At 40.8% G+C, this 18,656-nt stretch overlaps 2 protein-coding genes across 2 annotated transcripts in view; both read left to right on the top strand.

Moving 5' to 3' along the window:
• The window catches only part of LOC132990665 (probable thiopurine S-methyltransferase), a 247,418-nt gene extending 239,797 nt beyond the window's left edge, over positions 1-7,621 (top strand). Inside the window, exon 10 of the mRNA XM_061059019.1 lies at positions 7,606-7,621. The gene's annotated coding sequence lies outside the window, so the exon portion shown is untranslated. The remainder of the gene's footprint in view (positions 1-7,605) is intronic.
• Positions 1-18,656, top strand: part of angpt1 (angiopoietin 1) — a 63,054-nt gene that overhangs the window by 27,700 nt on the left and 16,698 nt on the right. Inside the window, exons 5-7 of the mRNA XM_061059017.1 lie at positions 6,204-6,331; positions 7,959-8,060; positions 12,242-12,408. Of these exons, the coding sequence (XP_060915000.1) occupies positions 6,204-6,331; positions 7,959-8,060; positions 12,242-12,408 (397 nt within the window). The remainder of the gene's footprint in view (positions 1-6,203; positions 6,332-7,958; positions 8,061-12,241; positions 12,409-18,656) is intronic.

Genomic DNA, 18,656 nt, shown 5'->3' with positions numbered 1-18,656 from the left:
TATAAACGTTACCCCATACTGAGAGACGCAGGGATGGACTGGCTATTAAATTCTGCATCATTGAGAGCAGCATGACAGAGGAAACATGGTTCTTATTGTAACCCGGCGTGCTCTTGTTAAAGAGGCTCGGTGCCTCTCGTAAAACAGCATGGTGCTCTTATTTTAGCAACATTGGTTTACATGTTTTAACTTTATAAAGCCTGAACACACTGCTCAACTAAATATCCAACATACTTGTTATAAATGAATAGGGTAGTTGTTCCCTCTGAGACAAAATCAGGGATTTCTCTTTTGGCCCTACATTTGACCCGTGAGCAGCGTGAACTCATTTACCCCTTTCTGAGACATTAACACCAAACGCTCTCGTTCCTTACATTGGCCTCTAAACCCATTGGTCACAGGGGATTTGAAATGAATTTTCCTGTCAGGCACGCGATTGGTTGCAACTTCACTTCCATTTGTGGATTTCCTGCAGAGATGTTCAGAGACCCCACAGGGTTTCCCTGAGGTCTCCCATCAGACAGGAAACAACAAGGATATGAAAGGATGTAGGAGTTATGATTGGATAACCGCAGCAAATGATTAACACCGGGTCAGTATTAATCATGCTGCTCTCTTTTGTGATTTTAATGTTCCATGCAGTTAAGGTCACGGGCGGCCTCTGCTTGCACTCTCTCTGTTTAGTCTAGATTTGTGTATTTTGCATTTAATTACCGGAGCCATTTTGGCCTGACTGGTCGTTGTGTATCGTCTTTCGATTTTTGTTTTGTGTGTCCTGGTGTAACACGTTTGACCCTCTATTTTAATGGCTCTGTAAACTACCAAATGTGATTCTATTTAGCTGTATATCATACTTTTAAAGTTTTTATTGTGCCACCGTTTCTGCTGTTTCCAGTGTCAGTAGAGTCAGTGGAGCAGGGTACAGCCCGCCCCCCCCCCCCCCCCCCCCCCCCCGTCTGTGATTGGTGACTACCTTAATGAGAGCTGATAGAAATGAAACATGGCCGCTGCTGCTCTGTGGTTGGTCCTTTCCTCATCCATGGTGGTACTGAAGGTTGAGGCTGGCCTGCAGGTCAGAGGTCTGCCCTTTCCTCACCCCAGTCCCAATAAGTCAAACTGGAATAGCTCCTGGGGGAGTCCCCGTCCAACGGAGGTGAAGGAGTATGTAGATCTTACTGATCATCTGACGCGCTTACCCGCTTGTTTTCAACAGAGGTTAAAACAATAAAATACATAAAAACAAAAAACAGAAGCAGCAGAGCTTTTTTTTTTCTCACATGTTCGGGGGAGGGCTTTTGTTTGTTTGAGAAACAGACAATTTGATTAATTCTGAGAAAGGCTTCGTATTCCGTGCTACTGAGTGGCATCTGCTTGCATAAGTCGTTGTTTTGAAAGCTGAGCATTTCCTTTAAAGCATGGACTCGGATCAACTTTGGCATTCCTTTGAGGAAAATCCCACATACGTACAAACACACACATAGTAAATCTCTGTTAGCCTACATTTCCATGTATGGCTTTTCCTGGAATTGGGGTTTCCTGTGTGGTTTTTTTTCCCCGCCATTGCAGTGCACGGGTTGTGGGTTTGGGGACATATTTGAATGTGGCCAGATGCAGCAGTGGAGCTCTAGGTTGTAATCATTACCCGAACCTCATTAGGGTGAAATGAGCCTCACACTGGTATTAACAGTACTTGACCTCAGCTTAGGGAACACTGTAATGTTTCTGCATGGCTGCAAAATTCGACTTTGTTTTACAGTGTTCTATTATCCCTCTGAAGGAATGACATTTATCATTCTTACGGCTGCTTACTCAAATGCTAAGAGAAAAGTTGTTATAATAAGGGTACATGAAAAATCACTTCATTAGACTTTGTTTCACATTCCAGAACTTGTTCTTTAGCGCTGCACATGGTTCTCTTTTCGCTTCACTGACGAGGAGAATGACTTGACACCTATTCTTGCAGCGACCCTGCAAAGTTTGCAGTTATTGCCAGCCACCCCTTTATTTTCACATAGAGTGTATGATTATATACTATAAAATGTTTGCACACAATGGTTAAAGTGATATGTCCAAACAGGCAGAGTTGGTAACTTGATTAATTGCATTCACTTTGAATTATAGGCCTAAATCAATCCATGATGTCGATAAAGCTGTAGTACTGTGTTTTTCTTTATACACTATCGTAGAGGAAAATTATCGTACAAAATATATATGTACATTTAATTTGTGTCGCAAATTGTATTTAAAATCTCACTTTTTAATACACAGAGGCCTTAGGGAGGAGCTCTGTATGTCTGGTTGGTTGCAGGAAGCACTGTACTTTGTCAAAGGATTAACAAGGTTTGGGTTACTAAAACACTTCATGTTGTCGGCAGTGGCTCTGTTGGTAGTGTCGGTCGTTTCTTAGCCGGAAGGTTGAGGGTTCGATCCCCAGCTCCTGCAGCATCATGTCCAATCTGTCCCTGGGCGAGACACTTAACCCCAAGTTGCTCCTACTGCTTCGTCAGCGGCGTGTGAATGTGTATCAATGGAATTAGTTACTGCTGATTGTCACTTTACATAATAGCCTCTGACGTCAGTGTGTGAATGAGTAGGTGTGACATGCGGTGTAAAAGCACTCAGACGACTAGAAAAGCACTTTAAAAGCTCAAGTCCATTTTACCAATTGTTGGAAGAGTCATTGCATGTTTTCCAGCATACAGCATATTTAATAAACTATGGTGTTGAATTTTCAATTTTTACCTGATTTATGTTCTTTAAAGGCTTTATATGTGATTTTTTGATCCAGCAGATGTCACCCTTGAGCACCAGCATGAAACCAAAACAACTCGCGCTGCATTGTTGTGTTAGCATGCTAATGCTAGCAATCTTTATTATGTTCGTATCTTCACACTGCATGTAAATTTACCTGAAATGAGCGTGATCTAGAAACACAGTTAAGCAGTGAGTACAGTATGTTATTCTTCTTTTCTCTAGTCCCTCAATTAAACAACTTTTATACGCGAGGGGAGGAGTCAGCCGGCCGTCCGGGCGATGTAAACAAAGTGAAGATAGGACTCTGAAAACTCAGAAAACATCACAGACAGTGGGACTCGGGTGTTACACCCATTGTAGACAGTCATGACTCACAGAGTTATTTTCAGAGGATATACTTGATTTCTATTATATTTAAGTGTGAAAAATCACATATAAAGCCTTTAAAGCTCATGTGACCAGTTTTGGACTTGTTATTAAATAGTCTCAAATTAATACTGAAGCCTCTACATGACCTACAAAGGCAAACAAGACTATCAGCAACGACAGTGATAATTTCTCGATAGTTCTTTTTAATCCACTTAACTGCTGCCACCAGGTGGACTCACAGCACACTGCAAAAACAGGCTATCTTAAAAAAAAAAAATCAAAGCAAAATAATCGCAGAGAGTGATATGATATGACTGTTTAAAGACAGTTAGAGGAGATTTCCCATCAGAAAACAACACATACGTAACGGACGCCAAAATCAACACTAGCCAAAAGTTCCTCACAGGAGCTTTGATATTAGTCTTTTTTATTGAGTTCAGCTAAAATTACAAGGACCAGTCACTGCATGAGAAACAATTAAATTCCATTCACATCCAAGGTTATACATATTTCCTCTGTTGATATATATATATATATAAAAAATAGATCTCGGGAATACCCTGTATGTGATCCTTTCCAAAAGCAATGTTTAAAATGTCTGTTCTGTACATAAAAAAGACGTTCAACTTCATGAGGCTGGGGACACATAACTCCAAAATGTTCACACAATGCTAATCCTCTTCACATGTTTAAGATAGGACTACACATCATTGTGGTAAAATATACTGTGGGAATTATCGTATAGTACTTTGCGTCCTTCATAAATGAATACACTCGGAGAAATTCATTGGCTCTTGTGTGGAATCACTTAAACTCTCAGCGGCATTTACAGAGTGATTATAGTCACAGGGGAGCAGTGATGTCTATGGCAGTCCATTTAGCTCCATTACTCACTCTTTTTTAGTTCTAGTATTTGGGCTCATTTGGCAAGGGTACTGATTTATGCAAACACCCAGGCCCTGCTGATCTTTTCACATGAACCCCCTACTGAATATTAGTCCCCACTGAACCACAAAATATTTTTCTGTAAATAAATATCGGGACATAAATAATATTTGCAGAGCTGGGCAGCAAGCTGTTTCGAGGAAGCCGCTCCTACGCTGGTGCGTCGAGTCTCTCGTCTTCGTTCACCACTGGAGACCTCGAAAAGGCGATTGTGAAATATTCCTCCACACTTTTACAGATTGAATACCAGAAAGTTACCCTCTGACAATGATCTCCTTGGCCTCTTAAATGTGCCCCACTGTCTGCCGGCTTGGGGTAAATTACCGCCTGACAGGACGGCTCTTTGTTGCATTAGAGTCTGGGGTGCGAGGGCCCGCTCTGTCAACCTGTCACAGCGGGGGATTCTTGTCGCTGACACTCAATACTTTTTTCAACATGCTCAGATAAAACACCCAAATAAGCAGCCTGCGCTTCCACCGAGATGTCTTGCACTCATGGATGGGGGGGGGGGGGGGTCAAAGTGAAAGGGTTAAGGATCGCTGACACATTTTACTTCTACCCAACATCTTCTTTGACTCAACAATTCCAACAATAAAAACAATAGTGTGAAAACCGAGATTGACCCTCACAGGAGAGGGAGGAGAGAGAGAAAAAAAAAAGGAAAATGGGAAGGAATTTCCATCAATATAACGGGGGTTCGGAAGGTAAATAAAACCACTTGTTATAACAGGAACTTGAAAGTTATAGCTTGTAGTATTTTGTCCTCAGCCCCTTGCTTGGTTTCAAAATAGTGCCGCCATAATTATCTACAGATGGAAATGGATGCAGCTGGTCTGTCAAAGTCTGAAGCAGTCCGTCAGAGCCAGAGATCATCCAGTCCCTGAACTGCTTTCCTCCTGACAATAAGTTAGTCGCCTTCAGATTGAATCTGGCCGTTACAAGATACTCACAGGGAGACTTCACTGGCAAGCTTCTGCATCAGAATCTTTTAAATTTTCCCGTCTGAGAGCTCAGAAATATAATTCATTGACCTTTGAAGGATTTGTTTGCAAGTTGTGAGTTCATAAAACTTTATAGAATGATTATTTCTATATTTGTCTGACACTAGAGGTTGCATGAGTGCTAACAGTTTTTAATAGCATGAAGGTTTCTCTTTACAGTGCTTTACTTGTAACTATATCTGGTGTATCAAGTGTTTATTTGATTCCTTATTTTATCACAGAACTTTGATGCACCAACATCTGAGATTTGGCATCCTCTTAAAGTACAAATTTGCTCATCTCAGGTTGTTTTGTTGGGCAAAACAAAGTTGTTTGCATTTTGTACAAATGACAACATGGTGGCCACTTGTTCAAAGTTTTCTATATTGTAAAAGTTGGCCATTAAATCAATTTCAAGTCAGACAGTGTGCAAGTTTTTCCTTGGACATTTTAATGGAAAGAGTCAAGTATTTATTTATTACGGAAATTGCTACCATCAGCCTGTGAAGTTACTCATTAAAAATCCTGTATTTGATCATGTCTATAAACCCCTCTATTTCAGCCCTGCTCAGAACAGGCTGTTTATGTGTCTACAGCTTTAAATGTAAATGAGCTGTGTCTGACCACGCCCCCTCTCTGGAAGGGCTTGGGTGGCTCGGGCTTTCTTGCAGCATGCCCGATTGTTCACAGTGAGAAGGCAGACTCAGAGGGCAGAACAAACACCTAGCTGTGGGAGTGTCACCCACCTGGGGGAGGGGCTACTGCCCTTTGTGATGTCACAAAAAATCTCCAAACAGCCTGTTTGAGCACACATTTTCTGACAAGTGGAGTAGGCAAAGACGGAGAGGATGGACTTTTCTCATAATCGGGGGGTTTGTAGACAGACTAGAGACCCATATTACTGTTAGAGAAACATGGTGAAGTGGATTTAGCATAATATGTGACCTCTAACCTTTGGAGAGAGCCAGGCTGGCTGTTTTTTTTAACTACTTCCAGTCGTTATGCCAAGCTATGCTGATTGCTTCCTGGTCCTTAAAACAACTTAAAATGTCAAAGTTGCTCAAGAACTATCATACAGGTCTCTCAAGCTTGATTGCTCTTCCTAGATTTGTATTTTGTTTTGTAAAAACACTAATACTTACCCTGTTCCCACAGTTGTGCCCAACAGTACAAAGGTTGCAGATGAAGAGAAGAAATTCCGTGACTGTGCGGACCTCTACCAGGCTGGCATTCATAAGAACGGAGTCTACACCATCCAGATTAACCCACAGGAGACCAGAAAGGTAAGAAGACGCAACATCTCAAAGTGAAAGTGAAAATATCCGCTTTCATCACTTCCACGATGCTCTTTTGTTGCGGTTTTATAGGGTCTTATTTAATGTTGGGAGATGTTCCTTTAATAGCTAAAAAGACTTTGATCCACCGATGAAACTCAGCCACTGATGAGTGTGAACGATGGGTGCTAGCTGCTGCACGAATATTGAAAGCTGGAAATACACTTGGCAGCTTTACAAGTGCTTTAGTGTAGCACGGGGGATTAGGTGTGAAACAGGACGCTGAGCTGATCAGGATGGTGACAAAGTGTGTTTGAGTGTGTGGATGTGTGGATGCTTAACCTTTATACTTTGTTTTGGAATATTGAATGATCAAAGGGATGGTGTAAAAACTTTAGAGATTGGTCGATGTGGGATTTGTTGCCTGTCTCTAGAGCCTAAGGGCGCGGTCACACTGGTCATCTGTACCGTGCTGTACTCAAGCACGATTGCCCCCCCCCCCCCCCCGCGCTGCGCCATTCCCACACTGGCCAGGACTAACCGTGCCTAAATGTAGTAAGGCATGGTAAGTCACAAAATTAAATTTGTTCTCTACTTTTGTGTGAAGGGTGGGGGGGGGCATTGTTGCCATCATGTGATAGAACAGGTGAAGACAATCAGAAAATGTTTGGAGGGGAGAGCGGGGGGTGACATGCAAGCAAAGAGCAGATTTCTGATCCGAAACCTACGGCAGCTGCGATCACAACTTTAGCCTCTGTTCACGGGGCACAGGACATAAACGGCTAAATGAGGTGCTATCAGGCGCCTCATATTAATAAAGCAGCCTTGCTATAAATCTCTGGTTACCATAGCAGCGGTTTAATTCTGAGAGCTGGCATTGCCAGGAAACATTTCAACGCTCTTACGTCTGAGTAAGAACAGAAACTTCATACAGATGTTCACAAAGGCCAGGTTTGACAACAATCCCATTTTAGCTTATGTTATGTTGGTTTTAAACCAGTTGGAAAAGTTTAGCTTTTAAAGCAAAAACTTTGTGTGTGTGTTTGTGTGTGTGTTCTCTGTCCGTGTAAAGCATGAATGATGAGCTGGTCTGGACTGGGGGAAAATGATTCTGTCAGGGGCACTTCCTTAATTATACCCAGGTTTGTGCTCATGTGTGTTCAGCTGTGTGGGCCGGCTGAGGTGAGAGACCTTCTCCGCTCCACCCCCGGGGTCTTCTCCTCAAAACAAAGAGACATGCACACTGCAGATAGAGCACCCAGCCCCATATTATCAGCTTACACACACTGAGGTCCAAGGTTAAGGGCCACATTACACCGAGGACCCCCACTTTGATCGAAGCCGTGTGATGAGGAACATCTCCGGGGAGCTGCTGAGGGATAAGCAGACGCTGATTAAGTTTGAAGAGGACACAGGCATGTCGCATTCCAGTGAATGATTCAACATCGAAGCTGGAAAAAGGAGTGTAAGGGTCCTAATGACCCTTTGTTGTTTGTTCAAGCCGCAGAGAGAATGTTGGAATCCATTGTTTGCTAGTTTGAAAAAGAACATCTTTCTAAAATGCAAAAACGTCCTGTGGGTGCTATTTGTATTCTGTAACCTAATTCTATTTGCTGCTCTTGTTTCGATCATGAAGGTGTATTGCAACATGGAAACAGCCGGGGGAGGATGGACGGTCATCCAGCGCAGAGAAGACGGCAGCGTGGACTTCCAGAAAACGTGGAAGGAGTATAAAATGGTGAGACATGGAGACACACTCTATGTCCACTGAAAGAAATATGATGTGGTGAACATATAGACAGAAAGGGAGAGAACACACTTTTTGGCCTTGATGAACATCCTGAAAACTTAGACGCAGGATTCACTGATCCCAAACCCATTTGGAACACTTCAGCCAAATATTTTTCCTCCAAAGCAAAGCTCCTCTGTTTTTTTTTTTTTATGTATTAGCAACATCGTCAAGGGTGTCTGAGACCTTCTCCGCTCTCCAGCTGAGGCTTTGTGACATACTTATTCATCCTCCTTTCCAACAGGAAATGATTACCACAATGAAATCCAACACATTTGTTTAGTCCCTTTTGCACTGTGCCAGGTGTTGCATCTGTTTGTCATCAAGAAGTAGATTGTTTGCATGTTTGCACTGGGAGTGTTAACAATTTAAGCTCGAGGACATGTTTTGACTGTAAATTAGATTTATTATTGTGGGAAGCTGAATCGCTCGTGTTTGATTTTGAAAGTTACCTGTGTATACCTTTCACTGGGTGTTAGTTTATTGTCAAACGGACGATGTTCACTCGAACCACCGTAATCTGCTCTCTGTGTCCAATTCAATTATCTCCTCTCGCTCTGTTTTCCTTGATGTGGAGTATGCAAGTCAAGGGGAAAGGGTTTCAAAGGCACGTTCAAAGCCAGAATAAATAGAAGAACATAACTGAAAACAGAAGAAACAGAGAGCAAAGAGGACAAAGTAAGGGAGAATAGAGATCATATAGTGCATAAAAAAGTATAGCACAGAGACGTTTGTGGACGTTCTCCAGCTTTGAACAGGTGTTATGGAGAGCATGGAGTGCATTACAGGACATTAGTGCACACTTGGAGACCTTGGTTGACATTAACACTGCTGATGCAACAGCTTAGTGTGACTGTTCCTCTCCTTACAAAAGACTCAAGGTGAACAATGTTGTTTTACTCTCTTGTGAATTTTCTCCTTCTTGGTCTTTTGAGGCTTGTGCTCACAGATTTAATGTTCTTCAAGGGTTTATAAATCTTTCAGTCAAAACTGAGAAGCTGTGAGAGATTTATGAGACGTAGTGTAAGATGGGATTTAAAGATCATATTTAACATGTAAGAACATGTGATGTTTTTAATAACCCCTACTTGGAGACCACACATCACAACAGACCTTTCAAATTATACTTCCCAGAGACTCTTGTCGCCTATCAGCATGGAAAATGATTTGTAGGGTTTGGTTCAGAACTATTTTCCACAACTCTCCCGAGGTTTAGTTACAGCCTGGTTGGGGTTACTGAGGTTATAAAAATCCAGGTAGCCTTGCTTTAACCTTAGTCAGTTGTAGACAAGAGAAGTAGTTTAGTATTTCATTTAAAATTGTTAGCTAAAGTGATTAATAAACAGTTAACGTATTAAGCTTAAAATCGGTCTTCCAGTTGAAAGATTTTCTGAAGCTACATGAAATGAATAAATAGCTTAAAAATGTGCCAAATCCATGAGTAAACACAAGTAATGGTATGTTTAGAAATGGATATAAATAGTTTAAATTAACACTGAAGTGTTTGATTGAACTAATAAATAAACAGTTTAAATAATAGCTAAATGAATAAAAAAAAATTTTAAAAACTAGCTACAGTTGGTAAACAGTTGAACTTGTTAGCTAAAAGCTAATAATTGAAACATCCACATAAGAGCAATGATAGCTCATACAGTTAACTTAAACCAATGGAGCTTTACTGTTAAAATTGCTCAGAGCTGTGAATACGATATTAAATCGCAAATTACATGAATTACATTTGAAATGTAAGACAATGAAAAAGGATGAAAAAAGTTAGCTAAAGCAATGGAAAACAATCACTATAGTTAGCTTAAACTCTTGACTAAAACTTTAAATAGTTGGCTAAAAATGATATTAAAAGTTGAAAAAAGTAAGCATAGAAGCAATTAATGATTTAAATAGCTAGCTAAAAGCAAGCAATACAAACCAGTTGAAATTACTAGCTAAAAGAAAACCAGTGGAAATAGTTTATAAAGTTAGCTAAAAATGTAAAAAAAACAATTGAAATAGTTAGCTTAAAACAAGGAATAACCATTGGAATCGCTAAAAAGTAGTCAGATATGTGACAGTTCTTTTTCATCAGGGACAAAACTGCAGTGTCATCTGAAAATAATCTGTGAACTGACAGCCCAGGGGGGCTCAAGGTTCTAGGTACCGATAAAGAACCGTCCACGCCGACTTGCTGTTTTACGATTCGTTACATTTTTTTAGTTTATAAAAGGCAACTGTAAACAGGTGAGTCTTCAACCTTGATTGAAACCAACTGAGAGTTTCAGCAGACCTGCAGTTTTCTGGCAGTTTGCTCCAGATGTACGGTGCATAAAAATGCATTCATGCATTTCGTTTTGGCTGTAGTTGCACTTCATTGCACGTGTTCAGACACAATTTGTTGAAAACTACTGCTGTTGTATGTCTCTGTATGTGCAGCAGTTTCTGATTTACAATGCTCCAGGTTTACAATTACTTATTTAATTTTTTGGTTTCAAACAAAAGTGATTTTAGCAAGTGTAACTGAAATGCAACCCAAGCGCTCAGTCCAAAAAATATGACTTAACCATCTCCTCATCTTTTCTGAGCCGATAGAGGTAGATCAGGTTTGCGTGTGAATGATTCCAAAGAACCGGAACTATACAACAAAAAATAACCTGTCAACAGATTTTTTTACTCCAAGCTTTTTAATCCAGCCATAAGGGGCTTGAGATAAAAGGGCGGACACAGTAGGAGGCATATGACCGAGCTGCAAGTCAGTCAGAAGGGAACATCTCATCAGGAGTGAGACTGTAAAGAAAGAGAGTGAAATAAGGAGCGAAAGGCGTAATGGGCCCCAGTCACCTTCTTTCCACCCACTCAGCAGGACATGTCTAAGGCCCGAGGAATGCCCCATATTTACTTTCCCTCCTTCCCATTTCTCATCACCACACACGCTCAGAACAAACACAGACTTTCTCTCCCTGACTTTGCCTCGCCAGCCGTCCCCCCCCCTCCCCCTGTTTCCCAATCTCTAATGGACCGGTGCAGACTATCCTGTCAGTGCTGTAATGTCATCCTGCTTTGTAATATTCCCCTCCGCTTAGCCTCTGCTCTTGCTGCTGTCAGAAGCACTCTGCCTTTGACCGGGAGCCACTCTGATCAAATCCAAACTTTTGCCGTTGTTTGAAGGAGCGTCCGTGCATGCAGTGCGTGTTTTAGGAAAGACGTCTTTAAGTAGTTATGAGTTTAACATGTGTGACTGGAGTGGAAGTCAGAAATGGAAAAAGGTGTGTGACTCTTTCAGCTGGTACCAATTTAGGAACTTTTATAGGTAGGCAAGTCTATCCAAGTGGATAATCAGGCCAAAAGCTCTCTTAAAAAACATGCATAAAATACTGTTTGTTAAAGGCTTTATATGTGATTTTTTGATCCAGCAGATGTCACCCTTGAGCACCAGCATGAAACCAAAACAACTCGCGGTGCATTGTTGTGTTAGCATGCTAATGCTAGCGATCTTTATTATGCTCGTATCTTCACACTGCATGTAAATTTACCTGAAATGAGCGTGATCTAGAAACACAGTTAAGCAGTGAGTACAGTATGTTATTCTTCTTTTCTCTAGTCCCTCAATTAAACAACTTTTATACACGAGGGGGAGGAGTCAGCCGGCTGTCCGGGCGATGTAAACAAACTGAAGATAGGACTCTGAAAACTCTGAAAACATCACAGACAGTGGGACTCGGGTGTTACACCCATTGTAGACAGTCATGACTCACAGAGTTATTTTCAGAGGATATACTTGATTTCTATTACATTTAAGTGTGAAAAATCACATATAAAGACTTTAAGATATTATTTTTGGACTTTTTTACTGAGATTTGGAGACAAGAAAAATAATGTGAAGTATCATGCTTCCACTTCTTGATAAATAAGCTCACATTTTTTTCATTGGGAAATATTTGTTCTGATCTAATTTGTGATAGCCAAAAATGAATCAATAAATAAAATGTGCTTCCCATCTATGTTACAAATCTTAAGTATTGAGATTTGATCATTGTGGGAAGAAGATAGCCATGAATAAGCACTAGTCTATGATTAACAGAAATGATTGACAGGGCTATTTTCACACTGCTTATTGTTTCTCTCTCTTGTCATTGCAGGGTTTTGGGAGCGTTTCTGCAGAGCACTGGTTGGGAAACGAGTATGTTTACCAGTTGACCAGCAATAGGCAGTACGCCCTCCGCGTGGTGCTGACAGACTGGGACGGACACCAGGCCTTCTCACTCTACGACCGCTTCCAGATTGGCAGTGAGAAACAGAACTACAGGTAAAACTGCTCATACTGGTTTGGAAGAATGAGATAATTGTTTTTTTCAGGCCAAGGAAAGAGAGCTTTTCATATTGGCCGGGAAATATTTGGCAGGTCTGGACCTGTTTTGTTGAATTTAACGGTGGTTTGAGCTGCCTCGCAAATTTGCAAAACAAAGAATATTTACCAGATTTTAAAGGCAGAAATAATTCCAAGTTACAGAGGTGTAGACATATATGAAAAAATACATGTAAACCAGGGTTGAAGCAGTTAAAATGGATCAGCGTGTCAAAATGAATTGGGCTCGGGTGAGGTGGGGTGGAGTGGCAGTAGCTCAGTCTTGGGTTGGGAACCGGAGGGTTGCCGGTTCAAGTCCCAATGTGGACCAATTGTGATGGAACAGATATTCAAATACGGTTACAGTGCAGATGATAGTGCAGCACTAAGTTTGTTTTTGAACTTTGATTTCCATCAAATGGCTTTTTTTGGCCAAGCAGACGAGGCGAGACTAAAATGTTAGTGGTGGTCTGTCAGACAGTCAAATTCTTGATATGTTCCCCCAGGCCCACTGTGTGTCTTATCCATCTGTCAAAATACAAGAAGGAGAGAGGAGAAGTGTTTGTGTGCTGCAAGGAGGCAGAGGGCAGACGAAGTGTGTGTGTGTGTGTGTGTGTGTGTGTGTGTGTGTGAGTGCGTGTGCGTGTGTGAAGCTGAGAAACATACTGTAACAATGAGCGTTAACGAGCTAACTTTAGCTATACTTTGGACTAAAACTCAGCCAGCATGTTTTGAGCTGTCGGCGCCCACACTTAAAACACATTTTTATCAGCTAAGCTACCCTGACTGTGGCCGAGTAACTCAAACAAAATGACATTTAGCTCAACTTCAGCATTACTTTGAGAGCTAATTAGCGTACAGTATGTTAGCATGCCAGTACATTTAGCTATCGCATTAAACACGATACCTACTAGCTAAGATAGCAGTTTACTAACGTGACCTGACAGGCAACATACTGTTAAGATTTCACTTCAGTACTCAAGCACTGCTTCACATTGCCTTTAGTGAGCTGTTGTGTTTTTACACAATGTCTACACAGCCTGGGTAGTGAAAGCAGCAGCATTTAGTCATCTGTCTGTGTATACACAGGATGTTTCCAGAAACAGTATCAAGTGTGGGTCACGTTTCAGCACCAGTCAGAGCACATGACACAATCACTGTGGTAACACGCAGAAGACTGAAGAAAATGGAGATGAAGCATATAAAGACATGCTTCAGGTCATTGTTAAATGTGGAAAGCTGTGTTGATTATGACAGAGGGATATTTGTTCCAACAGACCAGATGCAGGAAACACGGTTCTATTGCCTCTTATGCTGCATGTACACAAGCGGTCAGTCATTTTCTTGTCTTGTCTACTGCGTATCAGAAGACTGTCTAAAGGTCTCATTAGCATGAAATAATAAAAAACAAGATGTTTTAAAGTGTGAGTCATAAACATGGCCAGTCAACTGTGAACCTTCCAGATACATCAATCATGTCAATTTAGTTATGTAAGTCTGTGGTGAAGCTTTTCTCATTGCAAATTCCTTCCAAACTGAGTCTATCGCTTGTCATCATCTACTTCTTGCAAATTCTCCCCTGATTGACACTTTGTCCTTGTGTCTTGCGGGGGCGAAGGTTTCTATTTTCTTTTAAGGGGGAGGGGGGTTAATGATAACAGGCCACAAGCTATGGCAGATGCTTGGCCCTCTCAGATGTGGAAACTACTGCAAATTCCACAGACTTCCAAGCAATTGCTGGCTTCAGAGAAGAAGGTCTGACATCTCCAGTTCTGCAGTTTTCCCTGGATGACTGCTTCCTCCTGATAAGAGGTCCCCTCAGTTTGCGAAATGTCTTTTGCGTTTGGCTTTAAAATGACGAAGCAAGGAAGGAGATCCTGAAGTTTAAAAAGCCTTTACCTCAACTTTTCTGCTCTCTGCACCAAGCTCCAGAAAATAATACTAAGTGTCAAGTGTTTCCCTACAGCGGGGGGCCGTTAGGCTTGTTGCCATATCTAATTTTCAGAATTGTCTTGCGATGACAGGGGGTTTCACTTTACTGGGTTTCTTTTTTGCTCAGGGAGCTTGTACTTTGAGTTAGGCTTTGTGGTTTCCCCTGAGGTCTTGTAAAATGGATTCAAACCAAGCGGAAGAGATCAAGTTGTCCTTTGCTGAGGATAGAGCGAAAATCGACCTCTGGTGACCTTTGGCTTTTAATTTCTGGCTCTGGTTTGAATGCACAGACACTGATTTTAGGCTTGACAACATGAAGTACAGACATTTAACTGCAGGCTTGTCGGTTTGGGCATCAAATCTTAATATGGGCTCAAACAGAAAAGTGAGTTAAGAAATTTTAGTTTCAAATCCAACCCCCATCCATCCACTTCTCTAACTCGATTTTACACTCACACAAGCCTTTCACACAAGTTTCATAACATCCCACTCCTGACCCTTTGGTTCTTCTGATTTAAAGAAACTAGAACTGTTTTTGTCCTGATGAGGCTGCTAAAAGGCCATCCCCGGTTCCAATCTGTTTAAGATGCAAGCTCTTACTGTGTAAGGCTCCAGAAGACATGCTGAGCTCTATTAATAGAGCTGTTCTTGAAAAAAGTAGTTGTGGTATGATAATCACACATTGCTTCTCTGGTTCCCCGAGCCAAAATAAACCAGATGGCCGAGCCCCGAACAAACCGACAATGCCACGCTCTCTGTTCTTTTTGCTCCGGCACTTCCCTGCTCTTAAATGTCAAAACAATCCGTGGTAAGTTCTGCAAATCGATATGCTGCTCTGAAACATGAGAGACACTTGACATGGTTTGTCATTTTAGTCGTGATTTTTCATTATTTTCTGTCCTGGAATTCAGCCTGCTTCATTTTAAAAGACCTCAAATATTACACTTACTGCACTCTGTCTCACACACACTGTAAAACAAAAAAGGGCACAAACACAGTCACAAACAGGCACATCAACTTGGAAACCAAGTGGAATGATTGCACAATCAGAATCCAACAATGCACAGGACTCACCATTTATCAAAAACAATACTAGGCCATTATAAGCCAGAAATAGTTTGTCTTGTTGCCAGCTTCTTGGTTTCATATACATGGAAATACAGGAAATTACTCAACATGCAGAGAGGGAGGGAGGTGTGCAATTATTCCTTTGTGAAATATAGAGTCATAATCCTAAAGAAATGAAATCATGTAGAGAGAAGAAATGTCACATTTATTACCCACGGTTGGGATCCAACATGCCTCTTTTTTCAGTCATCCAACCCTTGTTTAATATTATGAATAATTTAATCAGTACATTAATCAAATTATTGAAATAAGTAGTCATGAAACTTAATGTGATGTTTTAATGGAAACCCTTTTTGGCTGTAAAACTGTAATATACAATTTGAATTTATGGCTCGGTGATATGACCCGGCTCGGGGAGGTTAAAATCACTCTTTTCTTTTTTTTAAGATTTATTTTTGGGCATTTTGTGCCTTTATTGGAGAGAAAGAACAGTGGATATAGTCGGAAATCAGGGAGAGAGAGAGTAGGGAATGACATGCAGAAACGGAGCCACAGGTCAGATTCGAATCTGGGCCGCCCGCTTTGAGGACTACTGCCTCCATACATGGGGCACGCGCTCTCACCACTGCGCCACCAGCGCCCCGTTAAAATCACTCTTAACACACATCACACCACAGGAGACTCTGGCAAGATCCTCTTTGGAACCATCAGATAATCTGGCCTTTGATGACTTTGGTCGGAAGGGGGGAATCATGCACCCAAATCGGTCTGAATATCTTCCAGCAGTTAGCAAAGGTGAAGGGTATCTGGCCTAGATAATACATACACCAAGACATACTTACACACACAGACACTCCAAGGCCAATTTGATGCCTTTTGTTACAATGACAGCCCGACCTCTATTCAATGAGGATGAACTAAATGTTTAGGTTTTGGACCATTGGGCATACAAAACGACCAAATTTATGTATTTAGGTTTCTATTAAAATGGTGGAAAAAAATGGCTTTTTCGATTCTTTAACATAACCGATTAACTGTGACATAAAGGTGCAGAGTATTGTGTAATTTAGATTCACACAGACATTTGCTTTACTATAAACTTTACCAAAACATATGCACTTCTGGCCATGGACTTAGATTTTCCAGAACAGTTGATGGATCATCATGCACAATATCAACAATGCAAATAGCTGTGCAGAACACTGAGGGAAATGCATTGGAGCAGGGAAGATTAGAAGGCCTTTAACAATATGACAAACGAGAACTCTTCACTAACTACGTCCACACAGTGTGAGCTGAAATGTTGTTTTAATGTTGAACAAACAAATCGTGTGGACAACACTTGAAGGAATACATTTTGATTGTCCATAGCTGCAAAATCCCACTGAACCACAACCTCAAAATATTGTGAAATGTGCTGTTAGTTTAATGTTCTTTTTTCTCCTTCATTGTGAGTGAGGTCACCATAATTGCAGAGGTTACTGTCTGTATAAACAGCACACACAAAAAAAAGTCCCTCATCATAGTTAGACCCCATCATAGATAATGTGGCTGCTTGGATACAGCATGGGGTTGCAGAAAAGAAAATAATAAAATCAAATATAATTTGATGACCTGCTCAAATTGTTGTAATGATAGCCATCGGATCAAAACACTCAGTTAATCACCATCATTTATCAAAGTTTATTCACTTCAAGAATGGGTTAGTGCTTTAAATCACTGAGAACACACTGGCTAAAGAAAAAGTGAACCTAGCTTGCACAGAAAGCAACATAGACAAGAGACACCGAAAGATCTTTGAGTTTGATTCGAGAAAAAAAAAGTTGGAAGATGGGAAAAAAAACTTAAATAATGCTGAGTCTTTGGGAAAATTATGGCTCGGAATGAGAAGAATTGCACACAAACTCAATTATGTAACACGAACAGACAGAGCCGCAAACTGAAATGAATGACACACAGTGCCAGCTTAGGTAAATAGTGTCACGCAGATAAACATTGGTGATTGATAATGCTCTTGAAGTTACAGGTTATAACTTTTCAGTTGGCACTGTAAGTGGTTTTGATCAACTATGTTTGACAGGTTATGCACTCAGTGAATACAAAAGAGTTTAACATTTTCTAAAAGAGAAAGATCACCTGAACTTGTAAAATTAATTTGTTACTATCTTAATTATTTAAAAGAACATGTGTGCAAATACTGAAAGACAGAGCAACAAGGCAGTAAACTATATGAGAGTGTTTATTTCTCAAAGGCCCCTGGACAGCATGTCAATGTATAAAACAGTATCATCTGCATATTGGCTAATTTTACAATCAGGGGTGAAAAAGAATATCTTTTACTGGGATTGGAACCCCGTCGCTGTGGTGAGGTGAAATAACTGATAAGCTATTCAACAATCCACAGAGGAAAGATTTTATTCAGCTCATAGCAGATGTCAAAGGCACATCAATACAAAAGAAACACACTTCCTATCCTCCACCTTCTAATTAAAAGCACTAGAAATACACCTTGCACAAGGGAAATTTACACTCACAGAGCAGGTAATGGATATTTAAAGGATGCAGTATGGAAAGCAGGCGTCTGTTGTTACACATTGCAATCTAATGCTCGAGTGATGTGAGGACACGCTGTAAGAGAACAATCATTCCAAAGTTGTCCGAGGTATAGCAGTTAATTTTATGCACAGACACAAGTTGAGAGTTACGGAGAAAAATGTGTTCATATTTCAAAGTATTTGAGCCTCAAAAGGTCTTAAATGTCTGTATTTGAATGATCCATTACAAATTTATTTAATATTCTTCCTTGTAAGGATTGCCAACTTCTTAGAGCCAGTGATTTCTCCTTATACTAATGGCCTGATTTCCCTCTGGAAAGATCTTATTTAGATATTCTTCATGCGAGTATTTTGGCAAAGATTTGGCCTTTCAAGCGTTGTGACCTTTCAGTTTCCAGGAATCACAGAGGGATAATCTTAGATATCTTGAGTTATGTCTTGAACCCCATCCTTGGAAGCGTCATTTTCCAGTCTCAAATGATACGGAGATGACGCATCAAAGCTTGCGGCTGCAACATCTATGATAGGCATAAAACCAGGATCCATGGTAGGATTTGTTGGGATTTAACAAATTGTTGTATTTTAAGACTGAAGTAATGAAAGCTGTGAGCAGGGAATATTGTTATGTACAGTATGTCATGTTGACTGGTACTA

The sequence above is a fragment of the Labrus mixtus genome, chromosome 16 (assembly GCF_963584025.1).
Source record: "Labrus mixtus chromosome 16, fLabMix1.1, whole genome shotgun sequence".
NCBI classification, from domain to species: Eukaryota; Metazoa; Chordata; class Actinopteri; order Labriformes; family Labridae; genus Labrus; species Labrus mixtus.
Note: the sequence above shows the minus strand (reverse complement) of the source record. Positions and strands in the feature narration are given on the sequence as shown.